Source organism: Mytilus californianus, unplaced genomic scaffold (assembly GCF_021869535.1).
Source record: "Mytilus californianus isolate M0D057914Y unplaced genomic scaffold, xbMytCali1.0.p SCAF_1, whole genome shotgun sequence".
NCBI classification, from domain to species: Eukaryota; Metazoa; Mollusca; class Bivalvia; order Mytilida; family Mytilidae; genus Mytilus; species Mytilus californianus.
Window position 1 is genome coordinate 80,113,061 of NW_026262581.1, and position 15,427 is coordinate 80,128,487.

Sequence of the window (15,427 nt, forward strand, 5' to 3'; positions counted from 1 at the left end):
GAATACTTCCTCCTCTAGAAATAGCCAGTTAGCTGTGATATCCTTTTTAGCTCACCTGGCCCAAAGGGCCAAGTGAGCTTTTATCATCACTTGGCATCCTTCATCGTCGTCGTCATCGTTGTCGCTAGCTTTTTACAAAAATCTTCTCCTCTGAAACCACTGGGCCAAATTTAATCAAACATGGCCACAATCATCATTAGGATATCTAGTTTAAAAAATGTGTCCGATGACTTCCGCCAACCAACCAAGATGGCAGCCATGGCTAAAAATAGAACATAGGGGTGAAATGTAGATTTTGGCTTATATCTCTGAAACCAAAGCATTTAGAGTAAATCTGACACAAGGTAAAACTGATTATCAGGTCAAGATCTATCTGCCCTGCAATTTTCAGACAAATCTGACAACCTGTTGTTGGGTTGCTGCCCCTGAATTGGTAATTTTAAGGAAATTTTGCAGTTTTTGGTTATTATCTTGAATATTATTATAGATAGAGATAAACTGTAAACAGCAATAATGTTCAGCAAAGTAAGATCTACAAATAAGTCCTCATGACCAAAATTGTCAGTCGACCCCTTTAGGAGTTATTGCCCTTTATAGTCAATTTTTAACAATTTTTCATAAATTTTTGTAATCTTTTACAAAAATCTTCTTCTCTGAAACTACTGAGACAAATTTAACCATACTTGGCCATAATCATTATTAGGGTATCTAGTTTAAAAAATTTGTCCGTTGACCCCACCTTCAAACCATCATGGCCGACTTGGTTAAAAATAGAACATAGGGGTAAAATGCAGTTTTTGGTTTATATCTCTGAAACTAAAGCATTTCGAGCAAATCTGACAGGTGGCAAAAATGTTCATCAAATTTAGATTTATCTGCCCTGAAATTTTCAGACGAATCCAACAACCCGTTGTTGGGTTGCTGCCCCTGAGTAATTTTTACAGAAATTTTACAGTTTTTTGTTATTATCTTAGATATCATTATGATATCTAATATCTAATACTATTGATTATGATTTTAACCTTATTTTACATGATTTCCAAAGCATCAGTAAATACAGGTGAGCGACACAGGCTCTTGAGAGCCTCTAGTTTCAATATTTCATTTCATGCAAGGATTGGTATGTTCAGTCCTCTCTGTTGGCATACAAAATACCAGCAAAGTCTGTGTACTTCTTTATTTTAAATAATGGACTCAATTATCTTAAACATAATTATGTCCCCCCTTCGACAAATGGAGACATTACCGGTTTGTTTTTGTAGTCTAATTCTGGAAGGTCAAAGGTCAAGTCCGGAGGTCTTTTCTTCTCATATGATCATGTCTGGGTCTTAACCTTTTTTTATACGACCGCAAAAAAATTTTTGTGGTCGTATACATGTATTGGTATGACGTTGGCGTCGTCGTCCGAGATGCATTAGTTTTCGCACTCTAACTTTAGTTTAAGTGAATGGATCTCTATGAAATTTTACCATAAGGTTCAATACAACAGGTTATGGTACCAACAGTTAAGGAATTAGGGGCCAAAAAGGGGCCAAAAATAAGCATTTTCTAGTTTCCAGACAATAACTGTGGAACGGTGTATGGATTTCTCTGCAATTATACTACAAGTTTCCATACCACAAAGGGATGGTTAGGATTTGCTTTGGGGGGTTATGGCTCAAACCGTTTAAGAATTAGGGGCAAAAAAGGGGGAAAAACAAGGTTGTCCTGGTTAATGGACAAATACTTTAGTACAAAACATAATTTAAAGCAGTGTAAGGGAGATAAATCAAATACATCATTGAAATTATCTCCCTTACACTGCTTTTAAATTATGTATAAAGTAATGGTTAATGAACAATTAAGATAATTTAAAACAGTGTAAGGGAGGTAATCCAAATACAACTTTTGGTTACTTCCCTTACACTGCTTTTAAATTATGTTTAAAGAAATGCATATTTATAAAGGAAGACCAGTAAAAATATCTGCAAATGTTGCATCTTTTTTTTTTAACAACAAAATCCATATGAAAGATTTGACACTATATTTTAAATTCTATTATAAAATAGATTAAGTTAGCACTATGGTAAATTTAAATGGGTAATTATGGTTGCAAACTCAATTGGAAATTTGAATTGAGATTATGACCATATCTTGAGGGAAAGAATTTTTTGGGGGAAAAAAAGGGGGGGGGGTTAAAGAAATTGTGGGGGGTCAATTTTTTCTCATTTCAGATTTCAGAAATTAAAAAGAATTATTCTTCAAATATTATTTTTTTTTCAAATTTCAAATATTGAAAAATTTCAAGAAGTAATCTTTAATTGGACAGTATTGGGCATTAGATTTGTAAAATCTTCGACCACATTTATTTATTTGTTATGCTGAATCTAACCGTGTATTTAGATTTTTAATTTTGGGTCCAGTTTTCAAATTGGTCTACATTAAGGTCCAAAGGGTCCAAAATTAAACTTTGTTTGATTTTAACAAAAATTGAATATATGGGGTTCTTTGATATGCTGAATCTAAACATGTATTTAGATTTTTGATTTTTGGCCCAGTTTTCAAGTTGGTCCAAATTGGGGTCCAAAATTAAACTTTGTTTGATTTCAACAAAAATTGAATATATGGGGTTCTTTGATATGCTGAATCTAACCATGTATTTAGATTTTTTATTTGTGGAACCTGCTATCAAATTGGGTCATATTGAGGTCCAAAGGGTCCAAAATTAAACTTTGTTTGATTTCAACAAAAATTGAATATATGGGGTTCTTTGATATGCTGAATCTAACCATGTATTTTGATTTTTGGGCCCCGTTATCAACTTTGTCCACATTGAGGTCAAAAGGGTCCAAAATTAAACTTAGTTTGATTTTAACAAAAATTAAATTCTTGGGGTTCTTTGATATGCTGAATCTAAACATGTGTTTAGATTTTTGATAATGGGCCCAGTTTTCAAGTTGGTTCAAGTTGGGGTCCAAAATTAAACTTTGTTTGATTTCAACAAAAATTAAATATATGGGGTTCTTTGATATGCTGAATCTAAACATGTATTTCGATTTTAGATTTTTGGTCCAGTTTTCAAGTTGGTCCAAATTGGGGTCCAAAATTAAACTTTGTTTGATTTCAACAAAAATTGAATATATGGGGTTCTTTGATATGCTGAATCTTACCATGTATTTAGATTTTTTATTTGTGGGCCCGCTATCAAATTGGTTCATATTGAGGTCAAAAGGGTCCAAATTTAAACTTTGTTTGATTTCATCAAAAATTGAATTCTTGGGGTTCTTTGATATGCCAAATCTAACCGTGTTTTTAGATTTTTAATTTTGGGTCCCATTTTTAAATTGGTCTACATTAAGGTCCAAAGGGTCCAAAATTAAACTTAGTTTGATTTTAACAAAAATTGAATTCTTGGGGTACTTTGATATGCTGAATCTAAACATATGTTTAGATTTTTGATTATGAGGGAATTGCATAAACTAAAATATGGGCGTCTCCTGCGATGCCTATATCACCCGCCATGCGCACTCAGTCAAAATGTCACAACCGGTTAAACTATAGATCAGACGGCTACAGTTTTCAAGTTTGTCCAAGTTGGGGTCCAAAATTAAACTTTGTTTGATTTAAAAAAAAATTGAATATATGGGGTTCTTTGATATGCTGAATCTAACCATGTATTTTGATTTTGGACATTGGACCATAATAGGTAAATTAAAAAAATTGAAGTTCTTAGACCACATTCTCTCTGTGTCAGAAACCTATGCTGTGTCAAATATTTAATCACAATCCAAATTCAGAGCTGTATCAAGCTTGAATGTTGTGTCCATACTTGCCCCAACTGTTCAGGGTTCGACCACTGCGGTCGTATCAAGCTGCGCCCAGCGAAGCATTTTATTATGTTTTGACACTGGCTCATTATTAATGGCACAAAGCTATATTAACTCAAATCTGTGAGTTGCATATCATCATGACCTTCATTTGACATTGACCTTTGACCTCAAGGTCATAATATTTTTTTTACATTTTTTGTACAGAACAAAACTTTTATATCCTTTACATAGACTTCTAGAGATGAAGTGTAGACAATAGTCCACCAAAACAATGCCAATTGGTTTGTGTCTGTCTGAATTGTCATCAGTATTGCTTTAGAAATATGCACCAGTTTAAAGGCAGGGGATATTGATACTCTGTAACAATGTTGTTAAGGCCCACCCACTAGTTGGCAGTGCCATAGTGTAATCACTGTCTGTCAATCTGTCAGCAATTCGATTAAAATTGCCTTGACTGATTTCAATAATTTGTATGATTAAAAATCATTTAAAGGAAGGTCCATTTTGAAAAACTTAAAATAAGAAAATGTGATACAAACTAAATTTTTGTTAAGAAATCAAAATTTTTTGAAAAAACATATTTTTTTTATGAAAATCAATACATTTAATATTGGAAAATTGGAAAAGAAACTGTTGTAAACGTGGTAAAGACTTAGCTTTTGTTAAAAAAAATCACAAATATTGAGAAACACCTTTTTGTGCTAGGATTTCAATTAAATTGAAATATACAAAAGTAATATTTTGTAGTTGTACTGTTGTATTTCAAGTTGATTCCTGGTGTCAAATTTGTGATAAATCTTAGTGTTTGTTGAAAAGTGGGTCTTGCTGACATAATCCCATTTCAGTTTTCTAGTTGACTACTATTTTAACTTTCATGAATGTGTATTTCAGAAACTTAGTCACCATAGGGGCAATAAAGGTCAATAATCATGATAATACCCACTTTTTATGCTATGGTTTCAGTCTCATACAACCTTGTGCTTGCCCAAACTGTTTTATCTTTTGTCACTGTTGTTAAGATGATGATGGATTGTTGTTTAATCTCCAGTGGCAAATTAAATGCATATTCAGGAAGAGAACATGTTAATGCAATATGAATATGAACCCTGCTTTGTACAATTGACATGCTTAGCCCGAGTTTTAATGTACTATTTCACAGTCCTTAAGAAGACATGTCGCCCTACCCAGACACATTATTCTAACTCTAAGTTAACAAGTCTTTGCTCTTAGTCCTTAGTGGCCAGTGTCAGTGTGTGCTTAGCAGACAATTAGCATTAATTTTAAGTCTTTTGTTATAGGCCCAGTTGTGGTTTGAAACAAACATCATCCCTTACTTGAGGTGAGCACATGACCATGTGGCCACTGAGGTAGTTTCTTTTGACAATGAATTATGATACTTGGCTTGAAGGTGTACAACCATAAGACATTGTATCACTTATCATCATGACCTTCACATGACCTTGATCTTTCACTGCAAAGTCAAATAATTGGTTTTTTTTTATCCGTGTATTGGACAAACTTTTTTATCATTTGAAATCTGGGTCATAGTTGCATCATTTCTGTGATATATTGTGCATCTGAAGATGACCTCTGACCTTGTCATTTGACTTCAAGGTCAAATTATTTTATTTTAGAAACATTTTCATGGCCACCCAAAAACCATATACATTCTTGTTTGCCATAGCATGACCTTTTCTAACACCTAAGGGATTGGCCCATTGGGCCATGCCCCACCTCTCATACAATAAATTAATAAGTATCTTACCCTTTAACCAGATACTCTTAGTTGTCATGATGAAACCTTTCCAGTGCACCATAGGGTTTTGTTCCCGGGGGTCTGTGTTCTCAGTATTTTCAAATAGCGCCATGAGATTTGAAAATTGTGGCACCAGATTTATAATACATTATATTATAAAGCATATATACATTCAGATGGCACATGGTGCTTGAAGGCCTTGGGGAGACCACTGCATTCATGTCCAACCCCTTATATCTTAGATTGTTAAAAGAATAAAAAAAGTTCAGATTCTCATTCCTCAACCATACATATTATGATTTGTCATAATAAGACCTTTCCAATTCACCTTGGTTTGTTTTCCTGGGGTTCATGCCCTGTCCTCTTTTAATAGAAATTGTTGAATATATCAAAAACTGTTTAAATACCCACCCCTTAACCATTTATCATCTTTTTAATAAATGCTTTAACAATTTCTTTCCAATACTTAACATTACTGGAGTCAGACTTCTATAGATGAAGGGGAGATATTAGTTTTGGTCCACTAATTCCCTATAGAATATACTGAGAGATATTTCAGAGTTAATCATCCACATCCACCAGCATTCACTGTGAAAATTTACAACCAAGAGGGATTTTTTAGAGAATCACTTTGTGTGTACTGTATATAATGACTGCATGTACCACTAAATCAAATGAATACATTTGATGTGCTACCAAAAAAATGTAAATGAAGAAAGTAATGTGAGGATGTATGCAGCAGCAAACAAGTTATTAAATTATTCTATGTTGCATATTTTGATGAGCAGAATTGATTTTCTTTATTGATAGAAATCAGGCATATTGACATTTCTATTTAACAATCTATTGGTAAAAATCAGCAATGATTGCTGCACTTATAAAGCTTAAAGAATAAATAATCAATAATTTTGTTTTTCTGACGATTCCACCACATAAAGTATTATGATCAATAAAGTTTCTCATTGAAAGTAGATACGGCTGACTCAGTTGTTTTCTTGGATAACAAAATGAACCATCTGGTCAATATATAACTGTTTAGGATGGCTAGTTCTGTAGAAAAGGTTTCTCGGTAAGTCCTAAGAATTTGATCATGCATTCAGGATTCCTTTACCATTTTCATACTTTTATTATTTTGAATATATTGTTAATGATATTCTAGCCAATACAATAAAAACATATGTTTTTAAACATTTCAAGGTTTTGGTATAAAGTTTTATTTACCATTGTCCTGACGAGATAGAATAAATATTTCAGTCGGTAAAAATTATAGATCAATTGGAGTTGCTCATACTATTATGTGGAACCATCTGTCACTATATATTAAGCATGCAATTTTCTAAGATTTTCAATAAAGAATTGCACAACCTTTCCTTTTCAGATCAAAATTAGATCTATCAGATGCTATAGATCAGACCAGTACAGCTCTCAAACTTTTTCTCAACAACAAGTTCACAGATGCCAAAGCTAGGATGGAACCTGGGTTTGTTACAAGCTTTTCAAAACACGATTTCTTATTATATTACTACCAACAGAGAATCTTACAGAAGAGAATTTGATCTTTTTATTAAAATGAACTTTGGAATTTAAGAAGGGCATCTGATCATATTAACTGGGTTTTTGTCTCGCCTTGACAGAGTCAAAAAGCGAGACATAGGTATGCTGTTTCCAGCGACGGCGGCGTCAACAATGTATTAGTTTGTGATTAGGTCTAGTTCATGGTGAACCACTAATGGAATGTCAATGATATTTAGTATGCAGTTGTATTAGCATTGGCACATCTCATTACCATGGAGATTATTTGGCCCCGCCCCCTCAGTCAAGGTCTATTGACTTTGAAACTTTTCATAGTTTACATGTATTAGTTTGTGATTAGGTCAATTTATGGGGAACCACTAGTGTTAGGTCAATGATATTTGGTATGCAGTTGTATAAGCATTGGCATATCTCATTTCCATGGAGATTATATGGCTCCGCCCCCTTAGTCATGGTCTATAGACTGAAAATTTTGCTAAGTTAACATGTATTAGTTTGTGATTAGGTCAGTTCAAGGGGAACCATTAGTGGTATGCCAATGTTAATTGGTGTTCAGTTGTATAAGCATTAGCACATCTCATTTCCATGGAGAATATTTGGCCCCGCCTCCTCACTCATGGTCTATTTACTTTGAAACTTTTGCTTAGTTTATATGTATTAGTTTGTGATTAGATCAGTTTAAGATGAACTGCTAATGTTAAGTCAATGATATTTGGTATGCAAATTTATTGGCATTTGCAAGTAAGTGTCCATGGAGATTATATAGCCCCACCCCTGATCATGGTTCATTGACTTTGAAACTTTTACATAGTTTACAAGTTAATGTTTGTGTTTAGGTTTGTTTAAAGGGAACGACTTATAATAAGTCAATGGTATTTGGTATGCAGTTGTATTAGCATTGGCACATCTCATTCCATGGAGATTGTTTAGCCATGTACCTTCAGTCATGGTTCATCGACTTTGAATATTTACATAACTCACATGTTAAAGTATTGCTATTTTGATTTCAACATTTGCATTATCAAAATTACAAAAAGGCGAGACATATCTCTGTGATAACAGTTTATTTTTAACTTAATATGATATTACACAATGATTTTGCTTAATTTTTCAAATGTTTTTTTCATAAATACAATTGGCATTTTGTGCACATGAATTTCTTAGCATTCCTTTTGTTATTTGTCTGTGTTAAATGATTGAACATAGTTAAAATTCTGAGGAAAGTGTATTTATATGGAGATTTTATAAGAGCTGCAGGGTAAAGATAGATGTAATTTGAATTTTCATATAAACATGTATATTAATAATCTTCAATAATTATACAGATTATGTCAACAGAATGTTAGAATCTCAATTTAGAAGTTTATTTATCCAATATTATCTGGCACAATGTTTTTTTGAAAGACTTGTTCAGCTTATATTCCACCTTTGAGGAGTTAATTGATTTTAAAGTTATTTTGTAGGTCAAGCAGCAGTATGTATCATGCCCTGGGATACGGGACCATACTTTACATTCAGGCTGTCATGACATTTGACATGGTAATAATCAGTTATTGGTTTTTTTATGTGTAAAAGGCAGAAGTAATAATGATATAAGAATATGGCTAATTACCATACTTCGATTAAAATTATATTTTCAAAGTAAGGGAAACATTCTATATGTCGTGAGAAGAACAGAAAAAAATATTTTACTTACACAAAATGATGAACGAGCTTACTAAGTTTGTGATGGCTGCTGCATCTCTTGCTGTGACTCACTATTGAAAACTTCATCCTGGCCATAATGTAATAATTTTTTAGTAGATATTGTGAAAAGTAAACAATTATAGGTCAAAGTACGGCCTTCTACATGGAGCCTTGGCTCACACGGAACAGCAAGCTATAAAGGGCCCCAAAATACATGTTAAAAATTATGTTTTTCCAATTTTTTAGACTGATATTGAGGCAGCTATTCAGGCACTGAAGAAGTCATTGCATGTTTGTGATCGACACAGGCGTAAATATTCATTCACTGAAACCATAACACGTTCTGGAATTAAGACATCTCAACTTAAAGAAGGTAACACTAAATGGTATTTTAGATGTTTTATTGTATTGAAGCATTTGCAGCAAGGTGTTTTGGGATGAATATACCAATTTATTATAAAGCAGAAGGATATTGTCTTTAAAACATTAATTTATAGTATAGCTGTATGATTTATTAATTAATAGTTGGTGGCTACTAAATGTCCAGTGCCAACATAAGACATGCATATTCATGACAATAACAGATATACTAGACTTACTCTGCTGCAAGTCATATCAATCCATACTCAGAGACATTATTCTGACTCCAAGTCAACCAGTCTTTGATTTTATTCCTTAATGGCCCATGCTTGCAAAGAAGAGCAAATACCAATTTTAAAGTCTTTGATCGGGGATCAAACCTGCAACCATCTGCAATTAAAGCAAGCAGGCTACAAATTATTTCTTCGGGATATTTTATGTTGCAATACAATAATACTTGTTATTCCATATTGATAAAAATTTAGTAGGTTTTTCTATATGAATTGGAATTTGAATAAATAAGCATATTCACCTGTGGAAAAAGTATATTCACCACACAAAATGTCGCGTGCGTTTACGTGTATAATTATGTCAAAATCATTTAACGTACAATTGGTTTTAGTAAATAAATGTCATTACATACATTTTATCTCAGAACTCTCTCAGAATATGGAACAAAACAATTACTGTCTTTTGTTTTTGTAAATATGTGGTTTTATTGACTTTTGAAAAACTTCAGTTTTTTCAAAAGTCAATAAAACCACATATTTACCTCATCAAAAGACAGTAGTTGTATAATATTCTCTATTGGACACAGTATTAACAAATTCCATTAATGAGGGGGGGGGGGGGGGGGTGGGCGAGAGGGGGTCTCATCCCGATTTCCTGGTTTTGATATCAGAAAATCCCGAAATCCCGGACACATTTTGTTAAAAATCCCGATCCGGATAAATTTGTTCCCCAATTTTAAAGTTTAAAGTTTCAATGCTTACGATTTAAGCGTCTCGGGTATGATTGATGTTTAAAGTCTTTCAGCGTAACCAATCCGAATATGTATTATCAATATTACCGTGACGTCAAGCTGCATATAAGCATTTTTGTTCTCATAAATCTTCAGTAGCCAGTCAGAAAATTGGCCAAATTCCAGTTCATGTCAATACAAGAACCTATATGACAAGCACTGGAATCGTTTTGTAACGGAGAGAAATTTGAATCTATTGAGTCACCATTCGAAAAACCACTGAACCAAGGATCAACCAAGTTACAGACATAAACAGAACTACAAATGTCACTTGAGAGATTTATAAAGTAGTCGAAACGCTGCTTTACATCATGTATAAAATTTAAAAAAATACCAGATTTTAAGACACTTGTTAGGATAAATGATTATGGTTAGGGCTGTATGCAACTACACAACTGATCACCAACAAGAAGCTGATCGACCGACCTTGGGAAAATCAATAATGATGAATAATGGGTCAATTTTCTAGTAGTGATTGACAGGTATGAATTAATGTTGAGGCTCTTGTGGGGACACAATTTAGAAAAGTAGAAAGTTAAGCTTATTTTATGTAGAAAACATGTTTTAAAAATAAAAATAATCAAGATAGTCCGTGACTTTAATAATTTTTTGAAATTTCTTTTTTTTTTGGTCCATTAGACAGTCAAAATTCTACTTTGTCAAAATTATCTCCCCATTACGCCAGTTCATTTTTACAATTTAGCTCTTGAAAACCGATAAATTTATCCGCATAGCACCATTACGATCCTTATATGCCAGTTGTATTTTAAAAGACAAATGTATCTACTAGCTAACAAGCACCAGTTAATGTACTTGTCTGCATTCAGTCAACTTAAAACTATTGTCTGATCGGTTGTAAGCTGGAATTTTCAAAAATTCATAAACATTTAAAAAAATTCTAATTCAATAATTCATGGAAGGGCAGACTAAAACTTTTCAGTGGTTGAAGACTATAAACCCTAGATATCACACACAAAAAATGAATTTTTTTCGAAGATATGCATTTTTAAGATCCAACTTAAAAGTCTGTCGTCAAGTACTTTTAGTAAAAATTTGCTATTCGAACACACCTACTCTGCTTTTATGATTCATTAGAAAGGTATTTCACTTGACCTATATATTTAATTTTTTTTGGTACTGTGAATTTTCGATGTTTTAAAGTCAACCTGTAGCCTTGATATATAAAAATGATAGAATCTGAAGCGAGATGATGTATCAAATACTTTTGCTTTTTACGTTTTCAAGACAAAATATTCAACTCAAACACGCCCTAACATAAAAAGGTGCACTCGATTTTCTCTTTTCGATGCAATTGTTACCCATTTTTTGGAATTTTTTCTTGAGTCACATAATGGAAGGGCAGAAACGAAAATTAAGGAACAAATAGATTGATATGTTCTCCGTCCGTGGTAATTTTTTTTGAAAAATCGGAGGTTATGCATTTTTTAGATCCAACTTAATAGACACCCATGTCGTCGACTTGATATTTAATTTTTCTGCTTAATTATGTAATAGATAAATTGAAAACTTATGCAAATTGTGTTTTTATGATAAAATATTTCGTAATTTAGCAAAAAACTGTCATTTTATTTGTTTCTATTAACTTTTAAAATTGTGTTACTACAGTAAACATTACAGTAAGCATTTATCGCCTTCTCTAACAAAGAGCTTCGATTCTTTTGTTCTATTTCATCTGGGTTTCCGCCTGTAGAGATTTCAAAATGTACAGTAATAGTGCTACAAATAATCTACTCTGTTTCTAGATGCGTTTCAGGCTGATTGAAGTATAATGAAAATTGCACTTTTATCTGTCCAAGGTACAGTTTTTTGTCAATCCCGTTATATTTCAACATAAAAATCCCGATTTCCCGTGGCTAAAAACGTGGCTTTCCCGTATCCCGATTTTTATCTATCCCGAATTCCCGATCTTTAAACAAGGCAATCCTGATTTCCCGTTTCTAAAATTCGGCCGATCCCGGCGTCCCGAAAATGGTCTCACCCCCCCCCCTCATTAATAATCCTTTTTGATTGTTTATAAAATAATAATGTATTTTTTAACAGAAAACAATGTCATGAATGTCATTTTGTGTTGCATGTTGTTTAACAATCACATTATTTTTTTATTACATTTTTGAAATCATTACCCAAAATGCTATAGATTATTAATCCCAAATTTGTGAAAATCTTTTTTATTAATGGATTTTATTTCAGATGAAATCCATGCAGAGCTATGTTATGCTGAATGTTTACTTCTGAGAGCACTGTTGACCTTTGTACAAGATGAGAATCTCATCAGTTTTGTTAAAGGAGGGTTGAAAATTAGAGAATGTTATAAAGTTTACAAGTAAGTACCTGGCAAAAATGACAAAAGGATGAATTGTTGACATCACAGCAAACCATACATACATAACTGGCTCAGAAATTGGAAATGAAAACAATAAGACAGTCTAGTTATTTGGTATTTTAGTGTTGTTGGGTTACTGTTTATTGACATAAACCTCATTTCTCTTTTATTAATTACGGAGAAAATGTATAATTAAGAAAAAACACACTGGTTGATTAATGTATGCTTACTGTGAAAAGAAGCATTTTTAATAACACTACTTAAAATTGTAACCATAGTGTAAAAATATAGAACAGTTTTCATACACACAGCACATCCAAGACAAAATGACAAAAAAAGAAACATGGTAATCATACTAGTGCTGTAAAAGCCTATTATGAATTACTTAAAAAAAAGATGGATATATGTAATATTTGAATGAAATCTTTCAAGGAAAGTTGAACGTAGGTTTAAAGAATCAATAACTGTATTCATATTGAAATTAAGAATATTTACCTTTTCCATCATGTCTATTGCGAAAAAAATCAGAAAACTTCTTTTCTTTAAAAAATGCTACAAATTTGATTGTGACCATTAAAGGTATATATAAATGTTCATTGGGTATTGATAAATTAAAAATAGACTATTTCATGATGATATGCTGGCATGTGAAAACTGCAATGCAATGGATGGCAAAGTTGTCCAATTTCACGAGAAAATTTTGATACACGCAACCATCTGTTTTTGTAGGCAAATGTCGCATCTTGCCATCCCAAATAGTATGTGAGCATGCTTGTATATTATTGTATGAAAGTGTCTACTTTTTATGTTCTTGATTTTTTTATACAGGGAATGTAATAAAATTTTACTGAAGAGAAATTTTGCAGATGAGAAACAGAAACTCCATTTTGAGAGTGGTGTGCTAATGGGAGTTGGTGCTTTTAACTTGGTATGATGATACTTTTTTTTTTTATTTATAAAACACAGTACATGTAGTATAATTTACTTAAGAAATAATTCATGGAAGCCATGGATTTGTAGGAAATTTACACATGGCCCAAGCCATGTGTAAATTTACAACAAATCTATGGCTTCCATGAATTATTTCGATTCTAATAGGACAAATATGGTCATTAAAAAACTGAAGCGAGGCAGGGTATGCTGTGTGTATGGCTATTCTTTTTTACCCCCTGATAGATAAAGCTAAAAATTTATAATAAATCTATAGCTTGCATGAATTGTTTCTTTAATAACCACTTGAAAAAATGTGTTTAATTCATTTAGTTCTCAACCCCAACAATTGCCAGTTTTAATTTACATTTTTTTCTCGTAAGCTACGGTCAAATCCACAAATTTCGTAACTAAGGAGCTGCAATGTTAACCTGCTGAAATCAGTAAATGTGCGAATAATGCAATAGAATAGAAAATAAAACAACATCTACGGCAAAACTCCATTTTAATGCAATATTATTTGAATTTGGAGGGTTAACGCAACAGAATAACCTTCAGCTTTGGCATTTTCATTCGTATGACGTCATGTAAGTGTTCCTTGTGATAGCCAGCAGTAGCTGAAAATTACTTGTGCAATATGGAACTAGAATTGCTGTTGTTAATTGAATTGCATATGTTTAAAGAAAATGATTATACATCTGACTTTATATATACTGGTATGTGTCTTATTGATACTTCTGGTTTGTATATAGACACAAATATCACACAAGTTTTGTCTTTATGTTGCAGATGATTTCACTTCTTCCAAGTAAAGTTATGAAACTTCTAGAATTTGTTGGATTCTCAGGAAATAAGGTAATGTTCACATAAGAAATCTGATTTTTTCAATCCATTAAAATAGTTTCTATTGCTCACATAAGACAGGAAGGGCCTCGATGGCCGAGTGGTCTGAGTAGCCGAACTACTTTATCACTAGCCTGTCAACACTGAGATTGTGAGTTTGAATCCTGCTCATAGTAGGTGCATTGGACTCCAATCTTAATTGACTAGGCATGTCAGTTTTCCTGCCAAAGCTCTGTGGTTTCCCTGGGCACTTCGGCTTCCTCCACTAATAAAAACTGATGGCCATGAAATAGCACAATAATGCTGAAAGTAGCGTGGGGCCTTGGTGGCCGAGTGGTCTAAGTAGTTACTACTGTAATCACTAGCCAGTCAACACTGAGGTTGTGAGTTTGAACCCTGCTCGTGCGGGTGCACCCAACTAGGCTTGTCAGTTTTCCTATCGAAGGTCGTGGTTTTCTCCGGGCACTCCGGCTTCCTCCACCAATAAAAACTGGCCACCACGAAATAGCCCTAAAATCAATCAATCAATCTGAAAGTAGTGTTAAACAAAAAGAAGGTTCCAATCTTAGCTATCTGCAGCCATTGCTATAAAGAGAAATGTTGTAGAATAATACTCATTAATAAACTAATTTGACAAATGCATGCCAAAGTCTATCATAAGTGAGTCTTAGACTCAAGAGTACTGATTACACAAAATGACCCATTCCTTCATCCAATATTTAATATAACACTCACCACAGATTATAGTCTTATATAACACATCTTTATCTCTGAAACCACTGATCTAATTAACATCAAACTTGCACTCATTCATCTAGTTGTCACTCATTTTCATATTTGTCTGAAAAAGGATCCCAAGAAGTTTCCATCATTTTTAAAACTTTGAACTTTGGAGGTTGGAAAAGAAAAACAATTCTGCAATGAATAGTTTTTTCCAGGATTCACACATTGTTGTCAATATAATGAAATTTTATGTGACTGTCATACAAGTGAGAGGCTTAGCTAGCCATAAAACCAGGTTTAATCCACCATTTTCTACATAAGGAAATACCTATACCAAGTCAGGAATATGACAGTTGTTTTCCATTCGTTTGATGTGTTTGAGCTTTTGATTTTGCCGTTTGATAAGGGTTTTGAATTTTCCT

At 33.0% G+C, this 15,427-nt stretch overlaps 1 protein-coding gene across 1 annotated transcript in view; it reads left to right on the forward strand.

Moving 5' to 3' along the window:
* LOC127708333 (tetratricopeptide repeat protein 39B-like) overlaps positions 1 to 15,427 on the forward strand; it is a 67,785-nt gene that overhangs the window by 13,834 nt on the left and 38,524 nt on the right. Inside the window, exons 3-8 of the mRNA XM_052213189.1 lie at positions 6,944 to 7,045; positions 8,562 to 8,637; positions 9,031 to 9,157; positions 12,377 to 12,509; positions 13,338 to 13,437; positions 14,229 to 14,294. Of these exons, the coding sequence (XP_052069149.1) occupies positions 6,944 to 7,045; positions 8,562 to 8,637; positions 9,031 to 9,157; positions 12,377 to 12,509; positions 13,338 to 13,437; positions 14,229 to 14,294 (604 nt within the window). The remainder of the gene's footprint in view (positions 1 to 6,943; positions 7,046 to 8,561; positions 8,638 to 9,030; positions 9,158 to 12,376; positions 12,510 to 13,337; positions 13,438 to 14,228; positions 14,295 to 15,427) is intronic.